Here is a 21,571-nt window from a genome sequence, read left to right as displayed (position 1 = left end):
ATCTTGACTATATATAATAAATATTTAAAAGTATCCTTTACTACTACTTCCCTTTTTTTTGTTTTTCTGTCCTGAAAGTTTTCAGTAGTCAATATGTTGATTTTTTCATTTTACATTGTTATAATCATTGTGTATATTGTTCTTTTGGTTCTTATTTTACTCTGCATAAGTTCATGTAAATCTTCACAGTTCCTCTGATTATATTTGTCATTTTTTTAAACTGCATAGCAATATTCCATTATTAATGTCATACTTTTTTTTTTTTTTTTTTTTTTTTAATTATTCTTCAATCTGTGACCTCTCATTTTCTTTCTGGTTCTTTGCTACCAGAAGTGCTACTATGACTACTTTTATGTCTTTGACTTCTTTGAAGTATATTCCCCTTATTGAGGTCACTGGGCGAAATGATTTACTCAATTAGTAACTTTTGCTTTTGTATAAAAGCTAGGCTTTATACTTTTCTTTGAGTTAATAAGAATCATAATTCTTCTCTGGGAGATGACTATGAACCACTACATGGAATTCCCAATCCCTCAATTTTTGTCCGCCTGCATTTTTGATTTCCTTCACAGTCTAATTGTACACTATTTCAAAGTCCAATTTTTTTTTTTTGTACAGCAAAATACATGTTTGGACATGTATACGTATGTTGTATTTAACTTATACTTTAGCATATTTAACATGTATTGGTCAACCTGCCATCTGGGGGAAGGGGTGGGGAGAAGGAGGGGAAAAGTTGGAACAAAAGGTTTTGCAATTGTCAATGCTGAAAAATTACCCATGCATATATCTTGTAAATAAAAAATTATAATATTTTTTTAAAAAATCCTAATTCTTAAAAATAGTTTTGTGGTTTTTTTTTTGGTAGTACATGAAAGACAATCCTGTACTCATTATTCTGGCTATACTGACTTTGGTGTCCTCACACATCATCTCCCATCTCCCATTTCCATGTCTTTGAACAGACTATTTCCCACACTTGGAATGTACTCCTTCCTCTTCTAGCCTCATTTTTTCTTCAAAGCTCAGCTAAAACAACACTTATGAATCTTTTCCTAATTCTTCCTAGCTGCTTATTAGTCTTTCTCATCTCACTTTGCTTTGCATTTATTTGAATTATATGAAAATATATACCTGATGTTCCCATTTGAATATTACTTGAAGACAAGGAATATTTCATTTGTCTTTTTATAGTCAGAACCCATTACCACCTGGCACATAATCAGTGTTTGATAAAACTTTGTTGATTGAAATATATAAATAAATGAAAGAAATAACAAGTTTCATATGTACCAGAATATTTTTCAAGTTATATATTATTATCTTGAAATAGAATCTTATAGAATTTTTTTTATTTTGTGTTTTATTTTTTCTCCCCAGAGAACATATTCTCAATATCATTGGTGCATTTGATGTTCCACACTTTGTGTATAATCCAGAAAGAAAGAAATTTCTACCGTAAGTTCACTTAAATATTAGTTTTCATATAAAAAATAATGTCTCTGGGTGAAAGAGCAAATTATAGAAACAATTAATAATTTCACCCAAGATAATGACAATGATGAGACATCATACCAAAATCTGTGGGATGCAGCTAAAGCAGTAATAAGGGGAAATTTTATATCTTTAGAGGCTTATTTGAAGAAAATAGAGAAAGAGAAGATTAACGAATTGGGCTTGCAACTTAAAAGGCTAGAAAAAGACCAAATTAAAAACCCCCAACCAAAAATTAAACTTGAAATACAAAAATTAAAAGGAGAAATCAATAATATTGAAAGTAAAAAAACTATTGAATTAATAAATAAAACCAAGAGTTGGTTTTATGAAAAAGCCAATAAAATAGATAAACCTTTGGTAAATCTGATCAGAAAAAAGAAAGAGGAAAATTAAATTATTAGTCTTACAAATGAAAAGGGGGATCTTTCCACCAATGAAGAGGAAATTAGAGAAATAATAAGGAGTTACTTTGCCCAACTTTATGCCAATAAATTTGATAACTTAAGTGAAATGGATGACTTCCTCCAAAAATATAGGCTTCCTAGATTAACCAAGGAGGAAATAAATTGCTTAAATAGTCCCATTTCAGAAAAAGAAATAGAACAAGCTATTAATCAACTCCCCAGGAAAAAATCCCCAGGACCAGATGGATTTACATGTGAATTCTACCAAACATTTAAAGAACAATTAGCCCCAATGCTATATAAACTATTTGAAAAAATAGGGGATGAAGGAGTCCTACCAAACTCCTTTTATGACACAGACATGGTACTGATACCTAAACCAGGTTGATCGAAAACTGAGAAAGAAAATTATAGACCAATTTCCTTAATGAATATTGATGCTAAAATCTTAAATAAGATATTAGCAAAAAGACTTCAGAAAATCATCCCCAGGATAATACACTATGATCAAGTAGGATTCATACCAGGAATGCAGGGCTGGTTTAATATTAGGAAAACTATTAGTATAATTGACCATATTCATAATCAAATTAATAAAAACCATATGATCATCTCAATAGATGCAGAAAAAGCATTTGACAAAATCCAACATCCATTCCTACTAAAAACTCTTGAGAGTATAGGAATAAATGGATTATTCCTTAGAATAATCAGGAGCATATATTTAAGACCGTCAGTAAGCATAATATGCAATAGAAATAAACTGCAACCTTTCCCAGTAAGATCAGGAGTGAAACAAGGTTGCCCATTATCACCATTACTATTCAATATAGTACTAGAAACGCTAGCCTCGGCAATAAGAGCCAAGAAAGAGATTCAAGGAATTAGAGTAGGAAATGAAGAAATCAAACTATCACTCTTTGCAGATGACATGATGGTATACTTAGAGAACCCCAAAGACTCTGCTAAAAAGCTATTAGAAATAATTCAGAATTTTAGCAAAGTGGCAGGATACAAAATAAATCCACATAAATTCTCAGCATTCTTATATATCACCAACAAAATGCAACAGCAAGAGATACAAAGAGAAATTCCATTCCAAACAAATGTTGAGAGTATAAAGTATTTGGGAATCCATCTACCAAAGAATAGTCAGGAATTATATGAGAAAAATTACAAAACACTTGCCAAAAAAATAAAGTCAGATTTAAATAATTGGAAAGACATTCAGTGCTCTTGGATAGGCCGAGCGAATATAATAAAGATGACAAAAAATAATGTCTCTCTAGAAAAAGAACTAAAAAGACTGAATGTAAATCACCACATGCTATGTTCACTTTTTTTTTTTTTATCTCTCCCATGGTTTTTCTTTTTTCCTCTGATTTTTCTTTCCCAACATGATTCATAAAGCAATGAGTATTAAAAATAAATAAATTTACTAAAAAAAGAAAAAAGAAAAGAATAATGCCTCACATTTATATAGCCCTCAAAGATTTACCAAAATAAAAAAAAAATTCTTCTTAAAAGCCCTATAGCACACTTTGCTTTATTCTCTGTTTGTAAACCAAAGCCAGAAAAAATGTGGGGAGGACAGTGGGACAGGCAAACTATGACTCATAGGAATAGAAATAGAACCAGTGTTTGATTCTAGTAAATATTTAGGACTTTTGTAATTATGGTACAATTTTCTTCCAAAGATCAAAGGGCTTATGAAATATTTTTTCATTGAACAGAAATCAATTCTCCATTTTCAGATGGGAAAACTAAGAATCATAGATGTTATAAGTGACTTTCTCATGAAAGTCAGTTCTTGAATTCATGTCCCCTGCTTCTGTGCCCCATGATCTTTTCCTGTACCTTATTGCCTTTCACACACTGAAATATCCTCTCATCTATGCTCATTTCATATAATACCTAGCTTTAAGAAACAAGGAAGGCACTTAGAAAGAATAAAGACATTTTTCTTTTTCCAGGCTGTCAATGACCAGTCATCCTTCACCAAATTTATTTGGGAAAGCAAGAGACAAAGCAGAAGTGTTTCGTGAACGTTACACCATTTTATGGCAGGTGAGTTAAAAAAAAAAAAAAAAAAAAAAAAGGCAGACTTTGATTCCTTGGTATTTACAGTTTAACCTGAGAATTTTCATAATATATTTGTAAAGATAAACTTAGGGAATTATATTTTAGGATTTTGAAAGTAGGTATTCTATTTCCCCCAAAATTTTCTATATGTCAGATTAAATTTTTTAGTTCCTTCAACAAATCTTCACAAGGCATTATGATCCCAATGCTATTATTGTTTTCTTTTAAAGGGTTCCAACTTATCGATTTCCTTTCTAAAATGTAAAAAGTATTTCAGATAGTCTCTCTGGCAACATAAACTTTAATTTTATTATTCCTGGAAACTACTTATCTTGCTGAAGCTTTAATATTGTATTAGTTTTCTTGGCTATCATATCTTACTATTGTCTCATTGAGCTTTAAGTTTACTAAAATTCTCAGATCTTTTTTTCAGATAAATTGATGTCTAGCTTCATCTTCCCTTGTAACTTGTAAAGTTGATTGTTTTAAGCCAACTGTACATTTCTCCCCATCTTACACATTTAACTATACATTTTTATTAAAAATATTTTTTATTCTAACTCATTTATCCAATGTATTTGATATCCTTCCAGTTTTGTGGCATATGCAAATTTGATAAACACACAATTTCTACTGTTATCCAAATAATTGAATAAAATGCCAAATCGATAGGACACTCCACTAAAGATCTTATTCCAAGTGGACATAGACCCATTAATGACTGACTACCATTTGGTTCTGGCTACTCAATTAATTCTGGGATTAATGTGTCATCTAGCCCATATCTATCAATTTTTTTCTTTAAAATAATATGATGGATTTTGTCAAAGGATTTCTAGGTAAACTATTTACAACATGTTCTTGAAGTTAATTTATCATGACTTTTTCTGGAAGATGCCCAATATCTTGGCTTTATTTTATACATTCTTTGCTAGATGGTTTAATAATACTTTGAAAAATTTTGCCAGAAATCAGACTAATCCACCAGCCTGTAGTTTGCAGATTAGCTTCTCTTCTCTTATTTGAAAATAAATAATTTGAAAATTGAGATATTTCTCTTAATTGAATCCTATAGCATCTGGTCTGTTCCTTAAGTTTTTTTTTTTTCAAAAAACATTGATAGTGGGACTCAGCCATCTTTTGCCTATTGTGTCATTATCCTAGCACGTAGTTCATGTGGACCAAGTAATATAAATTTGTCAAAGAAAGCTAAAAGTTACTTACTTTTTCTTTGCTTATCTCAGGTTTCAGCTACAGTAGGTCAGTAATGTCTCTTAGACATTGCTGTTTGTCCTTTCCATCTCATAGAATATGGTTCTTTCTTCTTTGTTATCATCTTATCTGTCCTCTACTGGAGTCTTATTCCCTTCTCTGCTTCTTTTTATAAAACATCTTCCCATCCTTTTTTAATGTTTGTAAACTTTACTTGCCAGTCTCGGAATATAATAAATAGTTTTAATGTTTCTGATAGTGTTCTTTTATTAATCCTCTGTTACCGGTTCTTGGATCCCCTTATGTATTTCTTTTTAAAAATTAGTTTCTGAATGAAAATGTCTTGTTTAGTAGCCATTTGCATTTAATTTAATGAATTTTGTTGCACAAAGTATCACTACAATATTTTAATCACTTTCCTCCAAGTCTCTTAAGAATTTTGTGTCTTGCCAGCTTTCTCTCTGGCCCTACTTCTCACAATGTGAATCTCATTCTCTTCAACCCTAACCAAGTCATTTCTCTCTTCAGACTTTCCCACCTGTTCCACTATGCCTTTGTGTATTCTGGTTCTGTAATGCACCATTGCTTCTGATTTTACTTTACTTTCCTCTTTTTCACAGTCTTTACCCTAACTAAGCCAATTGAATCCCACAGTTTCTTTATTTTTTTAAATGGTTTTTTTCCCCAAATACATGCAAAGATAATTTTCAACAGTTACTTTCACAAAACTTTGTGTTCCAATTTTTTTCCCCTGTTCTCCTCATTGCTCAAGACAGCAAGCTATCTGATATAGATTAAATGTCCACACTTTTTTTTACTGCCACTCATCCTGCCACACCTCAGTCCAGGATAACTCCATGCATTTTGGTGACACAACCAATAGAGCACTGAGTCTGGAGTCAGAAAGACTTGAGATCAAATTTAGCCTCAGATACTAACTGGGTGTCCCTGGAGCAAGTGTCTTTAATTGCTGTCAGCCCTACTTTTCTTAACTGTAAAATGAAGATCACTTTTTTGAGGATAGAATGAAATAATATTGGTAACGCATGTAGCATAGTGCCTGATACATAGTAAGCACTTAATAGATACTTCTTTTCTTTTTTTTCCCTCTCCTTCCTTTTTTTTTTTTTTTTTTAAACTTCCTCTTTTCTCCCTTGCTCTCTCCTCTTCTCTTTCCTCTACCTCTTCCCCTATTTGTGCAGCTTATGAGAGCTGAAGAAAGTTATACAATTCCGTTGGGTGGATACGCTTATAAATTCAACTTTGACTAGGTATTCACTATAGCAAAACAATTGTTTTATTGTTTCCTAATTGTTTTCATGTGTTTTTTTGACACATTTCTAGCCTCCTACATCTCTCTCTCCCCATCTCTTTTAGGTAAGGACTTCATCTTTTACTTTAATGTGAAAATTTAATCCATTTGACATGAGAACACTTTCATTAATTACTGAATGGGCATTGCCTTAGTCAAATTGAGACCTGATCTTGCCAGGTTGATTTAGGTTTAAGGCATGATCCTTAGGGGGAAAAACTCTAGCCTGGAAACTGCAAGGTATTTTGCAAGGTTTCAGTGATCAGAATTTTTATTCCTTTGGGCAGAGCACCCTCAAGGAAAATATTTCTTATGTAGACAGGTGAGACCCAGATGCCTCCAAAGGAGAAAGGCAGGCTGATGACTTTGTACAGTCTTACTTAAATCCAATTCACTTGCAAGTCAGATCCTCTTAGAGAATGAAAGGGAAACAATTTGTAGAGTAGTAGCTGCCCCACTGGGGATACAACTGGCCACTTGTTGGACAGTACTCCTTTCCTCCTTCCTTCCTCACCTCCCTCCCCTTACCTCCCTCCCCTTCTTTCTTTACTTCCTTCCTTCCTTCCCTTCTCCCTTCCTTCCTTCCTTTTGCCCTTCCTTTCTTCCACCCTTCCTTCTATCCTTCCTTCCTTCCCTCTCTTTTGCCCTCCCCACTTGTCTTCCTTCCTTTCCTAAATTCACTTTATAACATTCTTCTCACACTCCAGATTTCTTTATCAAGCTCAAGTTATTTTCCCACACAATTTTTGCAAACCAAAGATAGGTCATTTCCAATTCAAAGTTCTTTGATATTTTAGTTTTCAAAATGGTAATTATCTAGGACCTGGCCAGATTTGACCAGAACAAATCTGTCAGGCCCAGATTCCATGACTGAATATTACAAGGAGCAAGCCTTTGCTTTAGAAAAATAGAGGCTTTAAAAAAGCATTTAGCATATTTTTAGTTGCCTTAGAGAACTAAATATTAGTGTAGAATAAGCCATGCAATGAATTCTCTTGAATTCTTTAAACTATGATATTTGAAATTGCAGATTTAGCAAATTTTCACTATATGATATCAATTTTTTTATTTAAAAATAATTTTGATTCATTTTGTTTTGATTCAATAGAAGGTTCCAAACAAACTTCCTTTCAAAGTACATTCCTTGAGAAAATAAAATTAAAATTTAATTGAAAGAAGTCCTTTAAATGGAACAATATGTTAATAAGATATAGTATTTTATCAAGGTTTTTTCTTCTCCATGCTTACTCCTTTAGGATTCTTATGATTATTGTAATATAAATTATGAAATTATTTTTAAGCAAATTTCTATATTGAAATTCAAGGATTAAAAAATGTTGCATCTTTAACCCAAGCAAATCTTCTTTTTTCATAGAGAACGCAAAGACATGAATTGTTTACTCCTCTAGCAACAGGTGCTCATCCTGATGAAAGCAGAAGCAAATTCCAGGTTAGAATATTTTATTAGAAATTAGATGTGAGTGAATTGAATAGGCTTAGTATATTTAGTCATTTTTGTTTGTTTCTTGACTATCAAGTGAAATTGAAGGACATACTTGTCTTTTTATGTGTCATGTTCTTTTCATTAAGGGGAAAGCAGAATTATAATAATAAAAATAATAAATAATAAAATCATTTAATAATAAATAATGAAAATAATAAATTTAATAATAATAAGGCATTTCTATTAGAACCTTAAGTTATGTTACAAGAGTTTACTCCAGTCCAAATTCATTTGTGGAGTTTTAGAAACAGATGTTACTTACTCACCAACATGTACTTTTATATTTAGTCAGTAATAAGCACTGGTTCTCTAATTTTTTATGGTGTGATTTTTTTTTTAAATATTCAGGTATCTCCTATTTTTTTATCTCACTAGAGTATGTGATTCAAGAGATTGGTTTGTATGTTTTTTGATGACATGCTTTACGCTATTTTTCCCTCACAATGCTTCACATCATATTCCAATCTGATCATATCCACTGCTCTTTACTACCATTTCAATTTTAACTCTTTGTAGACATTGTTCTGTGATGTTCATGTATATAATAAGGAGGCAGAGGCAGCAGCTGGAGCAGCCATAGCCCTCGCCCTCTCCCCCCTGCCCTCTGCTGCCCTCCACCTACCCCCACCCCGGGGTCGCTCTCTCCCCTTCCTCCTCTGCCCACCCGTGGGTGCCCCTCTCCTTCCTGCCTGCCCCTATTGTTCTACCCCCCCCCCCCGGCCTCCTGCCCTTCCCTTTCCCTCCTGCTTCCCCTTTTCCCTTCACTTGCCTTGTGCCCGAAGTTTTTGGCTTCCACTCCCACCAGTGACCAAAGATCTGACCACTTTACAAAGTTCAAATCCCCAGAACACTGCTCGACATGGACACTGGTGTAATTGAAGGTGGATGAATTAAATGTCACTCTCACCATCTAGCTACTTATGCATGGAAAGGAAGTTGAAAGCATTATTGGAAAGAAAGGAGAATCAGTCAAGAAGATGTGTGAAGATAGTGGTGCGCATATCAACATCTCAGAAGGGAATTGTCCTGAGAGAATAATTACTCTGGCTGAACCCACCAATGCCATTTTTAAGGCCTTTGCTATGATCATTGACAAACTGGAAGAGGACATCAGCAGCTCTATGACAAATAGTACAGTTGCCAGTAAACCCCCAGTCACCCTGAGGCTTGTGGTCCCTGCTAGCCAGTGTGGCTCTCTCATTGGAAAAGGAAAAGATCAAGAAAATAAGAGAGAGTACAGGGGCTCAGGTCCAGGTGGCAGGGATTATGCTACCAAACTCAACTGAGCGGGCCATCACTATTGCTGGCATCCTGCAGTCTATCATTGAGTGTCAAACAGATCTGCGTGGTCATGTTGGAGACTCTCTCCCAGTCTCTGAAGGGCGTGACCATCCCGTACCGGCCCAAGATGTCCAGCTCTCCAGTCATTTTTGCAGGTGGTCAGGACAGGTACAGCACAGGCAGCAACAGTGCGAGCTTTCCCCACGCCACCCTCTCCATGTGCCTCAACCCTGACCTGGAGGGACCACCTCTAGAGGCCTATACCATTCAAGGACAGTATGCCATTCCACAGCCAGATTTGACCAAGCTGCACCAGTTGGCAATGCAACAGTCTCACTTTCCCATGATGCATGGCAACACCAGATTCAGTGGCATTGAATCCAGCTCTCCAGAGGTGAAAGGCTATTGGGCAGGTTTGGATGCATCTGCTCAGACTACTTCTCATGAACTCACCATTCCAAATGACTTAATTGGCTGCATAATCAGGCATTAAGGCGCCAAAATCAATGAGATTCGTCAGATGTCTGGGGCTCAGATCAAAATTATCAATCCAGTGGAAGGATCTACTGATAGGCAGGTTACCATCACTGGATCTGCTGCCAGCATTAGCCTGGCCCAATATCTAATCAATGTCAGGCTTTCCTCAGAGACAGCAACTAGAACAATGCAGACTCACCCATAACCCCCTTCTGCTGTTCACCACCCATGATCATCTGTGTAGTTTCCAAACAGTCAGTGATTCCAGATTTTAAATAGTTTGTAAATTTTCAGTTTCTACAAAATTTATCATTCACACGTGATTTTTTTAATTATAGCATTTTAATTCCTTTCTCTGTTCAGCCGTTAACGCTGAGAACCATATTTAGTTTTATAAGCTTCTCCGTTTTTTGGTTTTTTTTTGGGGGGGGGGGCTAATGAATTTTTTGTTTTGTTTTTGTCGTTGAAATGTAAGAATGGAATATTAATACATTTCAGTTTAGTTCTGTAATGTCAGGAATTTTTCAAAAAAAAATTAAAAGATGGACTGGAGCTTTTTCCTTGTGATTAGAAACTGGATGCCACTGTGAAAAAAATTTTTTTTTTTTTTATCAGTTAAACAGGAACAAAAGTTCTAAGTTAAGGGAAGATAGAAAGAGGCTTGAGGAGATGAAAAGATTTGGTTACTGTGATCAATGGGATAGTGAATTGATTAGAAAGGTATAAAAGATTGTCTTGCCACAGAAAGGGCCTGGTTGAGATTATGTAACATAAAATTATAATGGACCTATCCATGAACCAAAACATATTTTAGCATGGATCCTGCTTTAAGTTGGACTCAGCTGGCTTTCTGCATAGTAGAAAATAACTTTGGCAATATTACCCTATTTTATTCTTTGTTTGATATTATTAGAAGATCATCAATCAGGTTCTATCTGTTAAGTCTTTTGTATATGACTACTATCTCTCCTGGGCAAATAAGTCATGTGTTTGCTGATTAAGATTGGTTTTTCGGCTCTTTTGGCTTCCTCATTATGGCAACTGATTTATACTTACACAAATTAGATGATTGTGTGTGTGTGTGTGTGTGTGTGTGTGTGTGTGTGTGTGTGTGTGTGTGTAATTGTTGATGTCCTTCAATCTCTTTCATAATTTTGGTCAATAACAAGTCACTTTATGTCCGTTAAAATGTTTTCAATTTCATTTATTGTAATGTCATTTGGTTTGGCACACATTTAATGTCAATAGGTAGTCCCTATGATTCTTAGCATCCTCTTTCATCTATTGCTAACATTAGTAAAGAAGCACATAATTGAGCACCATTTTGAAGCCAAAGAATTTTTCACCAGTAACCAGCCAACTAAAGATAAGATTCTTTGTACCAACTATGCTGGTTAAAATAAAACACATTCTAAGACAATAATCGAATTCTTTCCAGTATGGTAAGATCAGCTAGAGCTTGAATAATAGTTTTTGAGAATCCAGGATCAGCTTCATGTCATATTGAGACATTGGATTAAATGTTTTTCAAAGAGTGGATATCTTCAACATAGAAAAGAGCTAATCGAATTCCAATTGATCAATGATGGACAGAATCAGCTATATCCAGAAAAGGAACACTGGGAAATAAGTATAAACTGTGAGCATTGTTTTTTGTTTTTGTTTTGTTTCTCTTCCCAGATTATTTTTACCTTGTGAATACAATCCTTCCTTTGCAACAACAACAACAATAAAAAAAAAAAAATGTTTTTCAAAGGCATTGGAGTGCATGTAAAAATTTTCAAACAAACAATAATTATACTTGTTCTAAAAGTCTTAGAGCAGATTTAGAATTTTTTTTAAAGTTCATCATATGATTTTAATAATTATTTGTTGATATTTGGTTTTTAGAGGTAAATTTCTGAAATGTGTACATTTTGTAAATCTGAAAAATATTTTCTTTTTAGCTTAAAACGATAGAAACCTTATTGGGCAGTACAGCCAGAATTGGAGAAGTGATTGTTCTTGGGATGATAACTCAAATGAAAGAGGTAGGTCAAATTTAAACTGCTTTACATTCAACATTCTGATTGGTGCGGGGGGAAGGAGGAAGGGAGATATTTTTTAATGTCAGTTTAAAAAAAGTTTCTCTCACATGTCTGTTGCTTAATCTTTTCTTTTTAAAATTGATAATATTGCAAGATCCCAACTTAGCTAGTAAGTGGTACAGATGGATAATCTTATATGTTGCTAGAATTGATCAATAAATAAATATGTATCCTAAATCTTAAGGCTTTAAACTATCTCACTTTTCCCATATTGCATGCATAAGCTTAGTCAGAATCTCAAGAAACAAAAAACTAGAATTATAGTATGTCAAGGACAGAAGGAACCTGAGAGATTTGAACCAATTCTTTTATTTTACATGTAAGGAAAAGGAAATCCAATGAGGTCAAATGACTTATTAAAAGTATTAAATCTAGTTCTGTAGACATATAGTACTATTTTTCCCTTATGTTAGTCCATACTCCCTAAATTGTGTTAAGCAAAAATAGCATGTGCTTGAATCCAGGAAACATGTAAGATTCAGCTGTAGATATACACTCCAAATTACTTGGGGAAAAGTCAGTTTGTGAAAAGCAATGTAAAGTAAACTCAGGCATGGTTATTATGTAAATGTGTAATATAGAGTAAACTTAAATAGGAAAGGATTCCTATGAGCTATATATTGATTTAGAAAACCACAAATTAATATTATCTTTGTTGTATTCTTATTTTTTTTTTGTTTATTTTTTAAAAACATTTCCCAAATACATTTTAATCGAGCTATACTAGGGAGTTTTGCTAATGTAAAAGTGTTTTTTGTTTTGTTTTGTTTTTTTGAGGCTGGGGTTAAGTGACTTGCCCAGGGTTACACAGCTAGGAAGTGTTAAGTGTAGTATTATGATTTTAAAGAAAAGTTCGGATTCACTCCTATAAATGACGCTCTCAAGCTCAGTTAAAAAGTAAAAGTAAAAAGTTTTAATCAAACAAGACAAGGTACTGACAATTTAGATTTACACAACAAAACAAATAGAAATAAGAACAATTAACATGACAATTATAGCAGATAGAGGAAGATAATACATCACCAATTCAAGGGAACCTCAAAAACTCAAATGTCTGGGAGTCCCGTTTCAGCCTCAATCAACTTGAATTGTGTAAAGATTTTTCCCGGCAAAGCGTCCTTCCCATGGATGAGACTCTGTCATAGTATGGGACGCTGACTTTTTATATGTCTTTAGACAAAGAAGGCTTTCTGCCAAAAAATTATATAAGGGTTTGGCACATACATCTGTACAGATGTGGGGTATGTGAGGGCTTCGCTAGTTGACTCGTTCCATATCATCTGCATCTTGACGGTTGCCTATTCTCAGGGAGGGAGCCACTCCTCTCTGGAGCATAAACATTTCTAGGAATGGCTAGTTCCTAGTATCTGGTGTCAAAAATATACAGAGTTCATGGAACGGTCAAGTTCCCATAATTTGGAAGCTCAGGCCTCTTAGATTTGAGTGAGCTTATAATTCTAATATGAAATTTTAAATTTCTTATTCAAGTGTCTGAGATCAGTTTTGAACTCAGATCCTCCTGAATTCAGGGCTGGTACTCTATCCACTGTGCCACCTAGCTGCCACCTAGCTGCCCCCTAGTGTAAAAGTTTAAAAACAGGTATAAAAGAGGTATGCTGGACTTGAAGTCAGGAAGATTGCATTTCAAGTTCCATTGCAAATACTTTACTAGCTGTGTGATTATGAGCCAATCACTTAACCTTTCCGACCCTCTTTTTTGAACTATAAAATTGAAGAATAAATGGCACCTTTCAAGCTGGCTTTGAGGAGAAAATGGTGCATGCTATTATCCAAGAAAAATATAAAGGGAATTTCCTTCATAACCATGCATGATACTTGAAGTTTCAGGTCAATTACCTGTATAATATCCTCAATATGTATACATCTGAGTTTGAAGACCTTCAGTGATAGAGAAATCACAGTTAATATGGCAATCCATTCTATTTTTGAAATTACTAAAAGGCTTTTTCTTCTGTTGAAGTGAAATATGCTTTTCTATTTGCTGGTTTTTATTTTGTATCTTGGGGCCAAGCAGAACAAAATAAATTGTTCTACAAGTTACAGTCATTTAAATATTTCCTTCAGTTTGTTTTTACACGACATAGTTTTGTATGCTTTGATTTGAAATTATCTCAAAAATCTGTTATCTAGAACAAAATATTCCAGATGTGTTTTGGTCAAGGTGGAATTTTGTAGAACTTTTGCTTCCTTTATTATTTTTCAATCAGGGCAACATAAGAGAGCATGAAATTTTTTTTAACTTAATATTATTTTCCAATTACATGATAGTTTTCAGTATTCATCTTTGTAAAATTTTGAGCTCCAAATTTTTTCCCTCCTTTCCTGATTCCTCTTCTCTTTCTTCTGTTGTGATCCACACTCAGTCCCCATAGTCCTTTTTATGTTTGCAGATGGTTCTCTCTATCACAACTGTATTGGAATTGGTCTGAATCACCTTCACTGTTGAAAAGAGCTAATCTATTATGGTAGATCATCACATAATCTTGTTGCTATGTACAATGTTCTTTTGGTTCTACTTACTTCAGTAAGTATCAGTTCATGTAAATCTCTCCAGACCTTTCTGAAATCATCTTGCTGAACATTTCTAATAGAACAATAATATTACATAACATCCATATGCTATAACTTTTTAAGGCATTCCTCAGCAGATGGGTATCCACTCATGTTTCCAAGTTCTTTGCCAATACAAAAAGGACTGCTACAAACATTTTTGCATATGTGGGTCCTTTTCCCTTTTTTATGATCTCTTTGGGATACAGGCCCAGTAGAGGCACTGCTGGTTCAAAGGGTATACATAGTTTGATAGCCCTTTGGACATAGTTCCAAATTGCTCTCCAGAAGAATGGTTGGATTAGTTCACAACTCCACCAGCAATGTTTTAGTGTCCTAGTTTTCCCACATCCCCTCCAACATTTATTATCATCTTTTCCTGTCATTTTAGCCAATCTGAGAAGTATATAGGGTCTTAATAGTTGTCTTAATTTGCATTTCTCTAATCAATAGTGATTTAGAACACCTTTTCATATAAATAGTTTAATTTCCTCATCTGAAAACTGCCTATTCATATCCTTTGACCATTTATCAACTGGAGAGTAGAATCCAAATTTTTTTCACATAAACTACTGTCTGGTTATCTCTTCTCCATTATGCACTTACACAGCTGATTTTTTTCCCCCCTGAGGCAATTGAGGTTAAGTGACTTGTCCAGGGTCACAGCTAGGCAGTGCTAAGAGTCTAAGGTCAAATTTGAACTCAGGTCCTCCTGACTTAAGGGCTGGTGCTCTATCCACTGCGCCACCTAGCTGCCCCCATAGCTGATTTTTAAAAAGGGAAATGTAGGATTTTATATTTATTCCTATCCAATTCTAATTGGAATATCTAATTCCTATCCAATTCATCTCACTTAATTCTATAGATATTATTTTCCTTGTGGGATGAAATTAGATAAGACCTGGTCATTTAACTTATGGAGCTTACAATCTATAATAATAATTGGTAGCTAAATAATACTTTGCTATCTGAGATCTCTCCTAGTTCTAGATCAGTGATTTTATGAATCTTATTTGTCCCTTTCATAACCTTATAAGGTTGGTATTACAAGTACTGTTTCTTGGGGGTCAGATAAATTAGGTGATTTGTTCATGGTCTCTTAGCTAATAAATGTTAGCGACAGGATTTAAACATATGTCCCTTCTAACTTTTAATTTACCATTGTTTCCTCTATATCACGATGGCTTTACATAACTGTTCTTTTTAAAACTTTCATTTATAATCTTAGTTTAATTCTCATAACAATGCCAGGTTCTACAGGCATCATCCCTATTTTATAGCTGAGGAAACTAAGTGGGGGGGATATCCCTAAAGTCTGTAATACTATTTGCCCAAACAGAGCAAGATTATGATTTTTTAAAATCTTAATTATGACTATATCTATTAGCTATCCTATCCAGCTTCATGTCATCCATAGATCTGTTAAGGAGATCCTTTAGCCATCATTGAAATCATTGATAATCAACACAGTTTACTAACCTTGTGTCTGGAAGTGCCCTGGACACTAAGAATGTAAAGACAAAAATGAAATAGTCCTTGTCCTCACAGAGTTTATATTCTAATAAGGAAGACAAAGTGAATATATTTAGGTATATAGAAATCTGATTTTAAAATACAGAATAAATTGAAGAGGGAGGGTACTAGCCGCAGAAGTTTAAAGGAACAGAACAGCCTCATATAAGGCAGTGCTTGAGCTGAGTCTTAAAAGAAAAAAAGAGATTCAGAAAGACAGAGGTGAGAAGAGAATGCACTCTTAAGCAAAAGGGATGAAGAATACAGAAGCACAGAAATGGATGGTGGGTTTTGAACAGCAAAAGGGCCAATTTGGCAGGACCATATAGAATGAGAAAGTAATTAATGTATGAGATTGTGTAGGTTGAGGCTATGTTCTGAAGGCATTAAATGCCAAGTGGAAGAGTATTATATTTATTATAAAAGCAATAAGGTAGCTGTAAACATGATTTTTGAATATTGACATGATAAGATTACTTTGCAATGAAAATTAATTAAACTCATGGTGGAGAATTGATAGAAGTGATGAGAGACTTGAAGCAGAGACACCAATTAGGAGGCTTTTGTAATAGTTCAGTTGAGATGGGGATAGAAAGTAATATAACTTTTTCTCAGTAGTGCATGGCACCTACACAAAAACTGACTATGTATTAGGGCATACAAACCTCATAATCAAATGCAGAAAGGCAGAAGTAGTAAAAAAAAAAAATGTATATTGCCTATAATGACCACCCATAGTTTCAGAGTTGATTCCAAAGTTTCATTGCGTGACTCTCCCTCCCTCTTTCTCAACTAAGATAGTTGTGTGAGTAATGATGAGGGCATGGGTGAGTGAGTTTTTTGAGGCAAAAATATCATTTAGAGATGTGTAGTGAAGAATGAAGCAGAATGACAAGGCTTATAACTTAAGATTAATTAGATGGTAGTGCCTTCAAAAGAAATGAGAAAATTTGGGAGAAGAGAGATAAGTTGGATAAGTTTTTGACACATTTAATTTGATAAGCTTACAGACCATGCATTTTGAAATCAGTAACCAATTAGAAATATGGGACTGGGGCTTAGGTGAGAAAGGATATACAGATCTGAGAATCATCTTCATAGAGCAGATAATTTAACCAATGGGAATTTTTTTTGTTGTTTTGTTGTTAATTTAGGTGGGTTTTTTTTATTAAAGTTTTTTATTTTTCAAAATATGCATGGACAATTCTTCAACATTAGTCCTTGAAAAACCCTGTGTTCCACTTCCCCCCCTTTCCCCATGCCCTCCCCTAGATAGTCCAATATCATGGTAGAAATATATGTTAAATCCAATATATGTAAGCATATTTATACAGTTATCATACCATACAAGAAAAAAAGAGAAGCAAAATAAAATGCAAGCAAACAACAACAAAAAGAGTGAAAAATGCTATGTTGTCTTCCACACTCAGTTCCCACAGTCTTCTCTTTGGGTATAGATGGCTCTCTTCATCAGTGAACAATTGGAACTGGTTTGAATCATCTCATTATTGAAGAGAGCCACGTCCATCAGAATTGATCATTGTATAATCTTGTTGCCATGTGTAATAATCTTCTGGTTCTGCACATTTCACTTAGCATTAATTCATGTAAGTCTTTCTATGCCCCTCAAAAATCATCCTGCTGATTGTTTCTTAGAGAATAATAATACACATGTACCATAACTTATTCAGCTATTCTCCAACTGATGGGCATCCATTCAGTTTTCTGTTTCTTGCCACTACATAAAGGACTGCCACAAACATTTTTGCACATGTGGGTCCCTTTCCCTTCTTTAAGAGCTCTCTGGGATGTAAGCCCAGTAGAAAAATTGCTGGATCAAAAGGTATGCACAGTTTGATAATTTTTTGAGCATAATTCCAAACTGCTCTCCATAATGGTTTGGATTCGTTCACAATTCCACCAACAATATATCAGTGTCCCAGTTTTCCCACATCCCCTCCAACATTCATCATTATATTTTCTGTCATCTTAGCCTATCTGGCAGGTGTGTAGTGGTATCTTAGAGTTGTCTTAATTTGCATTTCTCTGATCAATAGTGATTTAGAGCACCTTTTCATATGACTAGAAATAATTTCAATTTCTTCATCTGAAAATTGTCTTTTTATATCCTTTGACCATTTATCAATTGGAGAATGGCTTGAATTCTTATAAATTTAAGTCAGTTCTCTATATATTTTAGAAATGAGGCCTTTATCGGAACCTTTGAATTTAAAAATGTTTTCCCAATTTATTGCTTCCCTTCTAAATCTTATCTGCATTAGTTTTGTTTGTACAAAAACTTTTAACTTATATAATCAAAGTTGTCTATTATATGATCAATAATCTCCAGTTCTTCTTCACAAATTCGTTCCTCTTCCACAGATCTGAGAGGTAAACTATCCTATGTTCTTCTAACTTGTTTTTAATATCATTCTTTATGTCTAGATCATAAACCCCATAATTTTTTTATCTTTAGGGCTTAGCATAATATTATAATTATAATTATAATAAATGATTTTTAATTGATTGGTGAGGCTACTAAATGACACAGTGTAGAGAGAGATGGCCTCCAGGACAGAGTTTTAGGGATATGGATCATGAACCCACAAAGAAAATGATAGGTCTGCTCAGATGGATTGGAGAACAATCAGGAGAAAGTATTACCACAAAAGTCTAGAGAAAAAAAGAGTATCTAGGCTCACTATCAACTAGCAAACTATGTGTAGTCATTGTGGGTAATATGCATTTTTACTATTTCAGCCTTTCCGCATTTGATTGTGAGGTTTGTCTGCCCCTAATACATGGTCAGTTTTTTTGTAGATGTCATGTACTACTGAGTAAAAGTTATATTCCTTTCTATCCCCATTCAGTTTTTTCCAAACATTCTATTCACCCAATAACATAACATTTTTTAGTGAACCCAGTTAGCATCATTGGGTGACTTTCTCTCTCTCTTTGTATATATGTATACATAGGCATACATGTATACCCTGAGCCCAGCATGTTTCTCTCTCAGAATTTTTTTTTTTTTTTTTTTTTAATCATTCATCCCCTGGAACTGTATTTGATCATTGTGGATAATGCACATTTTTAGTGGACCCAGTTAGCTTCATTGGATGACTTCTCCTAGCTCACAAATAATTAATGGTGAAATTAATCCAGGTTTGGAATTTGATGAAACATGAACAGTGAAAGAGTAGAAGGCGAAGAGATTTGAGAGGAGAGGGCAGAAGGAACTGAATTTGTTAACCATAGGGTAAGGATTAGAAAAGGTGGAAAGTGAAGTCAGAACTTGGGTGGTGACATAAAAGAGTATTGAGGGGAAAAAGAACTTGACAATGCAATAAGGATTAAAAAATAGGTTCAGTATAATAGAATAAAGGAAAGAACTCTGTTTAGAAAAGTAAGCATGAAATACAGTGATTGAAAACAATTTCAAAAGATTCATGGCGGAAGATGTTATATACATCCAGAGAAAGAACTATGGGGTCTGAATATAGCTCAAAGAATAATATTTTCACTTTTTTGGTTTTTTCTTTCATGTGGTTCTTCTCTTTTGTTCTGATTCTTCTTTCACAACATGACTAATATGAAAATATGATTGTTTATGTATAACATCAAATTGCTTACTGTCTTAGGGAGGAGAGGAAAGAAGGCAGAAAAATTATTATTTATTTCTTATAAAAGTGAATTTTTAAAATTTCTTTACATGTAACTAGAAAATAATAATAAAATATTATTAAGTGAGGACAAAAGAAAAGGAAACATGAATTATTGAATTATCTTTTGGATGCTTTTGTTTAAGTGTAAGAAGAATAATATACCTTCCATTTGTTTAGCCTTTTATTGTTCCTTCTGATAGCTAAATGGTTCAGTGGATAGAATGCTAGGCCAGGAGTCAGGAAGACTCATCTTCTTGAGTTCAAATTCAATCTTAGACATTTAATTGTGTGAGCCTGGGAAAATCACTTTATCCTGTGTGCCTCAGTTCCTCATTTCTAAAATGAGCTATAGAAGGATATGGCAACCTACTCTAATATCTCTGCCAAGAAAACTGTAAATGGAGTCACCAAAAGTTGGACATGACTGAAATAATCATAGAAGTTGCTTCTCCATATATTTTCTCATATGTTCCTCAAAATTGCCTGTGAGGTAGAGATAGGGCATAAAGTGTTATCTCTATTTTATTGATGTGGAAACTTGAGTATGAAATTAAATTAAAATTAATTAAATTTAAATTTAAAATAAATTAAAATTAAAACTCTCATGGCTAATAAAGTCCAGAAATGTAACTCATATGTTCAGACTGCTAGATCAATGCCATTTCACTATGCGGTATCATGATAATTATTATTTGCACATTATTTTATTTTTTCTTTTAATATTTTTAGGGGAAATATTTTTTGGAAGATCCTACAGGAACAGTGCAACTGAATCTTAGTAAAGCCATATCCTTTATATCTTAAGAAGCAATATTTTTTTTTTCCAGAGGAACTTACTCATAAATTGAGGGAAAATAATTATATTTCTTTCACAGAATTTTCTATATGGATTATCAAGATAAATTCGGTAGAAAAAGGGAATAAAATTGTTTTGCCCATAATATATATGCTTTATAACCTTACTCTCCATCCACAAAGAAATCTGACAAGTCATTCTAGGGATGCTAAAAATTCTCTTTATCCTCCTGATAAGGTAAGCCCCTTGGGATTAATCATGTGATACAAGATGCATATATAGAAAATTTTCTTTAGCTGTGGTACCCAAAATTATAATATCTGAAATTAAAGTTTGGCTGTGCTAAGACCATTATTGTAGCACTATTAGGGATATCTTGTTAGCTGAGAATGAATGTGATATAATGGATTGATTACTGCCTTTGGAACAAGGGAGACCTAGGTTCACTTTTTTGGTTTTTTTTTTTTTTTTTTTCCCCTGTGTATGTATAGTTGTGTGATAGTAGGCAAATCACTTTTATCTCATTGCCCAAAGACATCATTGTGAAATATATTTCATCTGGATCTCTGAAGGCAGTTTTCCATATCAGGGAGATACCTAGAAAAAATCATAGATTTTGATCTTTTACCTCACCCAAATTGAGATTTCATTATTTTCCTGAACTAATGAATACCAGTTTCACAGTGGTTTATATACAGAGTCATGTTTTGTCTTAGCAGAAGGTAAGTTAAAAAAAAAAAAAAAACTACTTTTTTTTTTCTCCTGACTATTCTAAGTGGATTAAAATAATAGAGCAATATAAAATAACTTGAGTAAAGAAAAAAGTAATCTGGGGAGTTTGAATTTAATTTCATTTTAGATCACATAAAATATTTTCTTGATAATATTTTATTGGTCTGAATATAGGTCCTATTTTCCTTTTTATTTATTATTGGTATTATTTTATTATTGGTAGGAAGGGGAGAGTAGACTGGGAAGTGATTTGTCCAGCTAGTAAATGTCAAGTGACTGAGGCCAGATTTAAACTCAGGTTCTCCTGACTCCAGGACCAGTGTTTTATTCCCTACACCACCTAGCTGCCCCTTTCCTCCAAATTTTAACTCAAATAAACTTGAGTGGGCATACCTTTAATAAGAGAATGACAGTATCACTCTTGTAGGATGTGACTATGTGA

The 21,571-nt window shown here is 33.8% G+C and overlaps 1 protein-coding gene and 1 pseudogene across 1 annotated transcript in view; both read left to right on the top strand.

Annotated features, from left to right (window-relative positions):
• The window catches only part of POLE2 (DNA polymerase epsilon 2, accessory subunit), a 45,604-nt gene that overhangs the window by 6,092 nt on the left and 17,941 nt on the right, over positions 1 to 21,571 (top strand). Inside the window, exons 4-9 of the mRNA XM_074290507.1 lie at positions 1,381 to 1,458; positions 3,875 to 3,968; positions 7,883 to 7,957; positions 11,716 to 11,799; positions 20,331 to 20,387; positions 21,071 to 21,119. Coding sequence (XP_074146608.1) covers positions 1,381 to 1,458; positions 3,875 to 3,968; positions 7,883 to 7,957; positions 11,716 to 11,799; positions 20,331 to 20,387; positions 21,071 to 21,119 — 437 coding nt within the window. The remainder of the gene's footprint in view (positions 1 to 1,380; positions 1,459 to 3,874; positions 3,969 to 7,882; positions 7,958 to 11,715; positions 11,800 to 20,330; positions 20,388 to 21,070; positions 21,120 to 21,571) is intronic.
• Positions 8,841 to 10,068, top strand: LOC141556431 (poly(rC)-binding protein 2 pseudogene; annotated as a pseudogene).

The sequence above is a fragment of the Sminthopsis crassicaudata genome, chromosome 2 (assembly GCF_048593235.1).
Source record: "Sminthopsis crassicaudata isolate SCR6 chromosome 2, ASM4859323v1, whole genome shotgun sequence".
Taxonomy (NCBI): Eukaryota; Metazoa; Chordata; class Mammalia; order Dasyuromorphia; family Dasyuridae; genus Sminthopsis; species Sminthopsis crassicaudata.
Note: the sequence above shows the minus strand (reverse complement) of the source record. Positions and strands in the feature narration are given on the sequence as shown.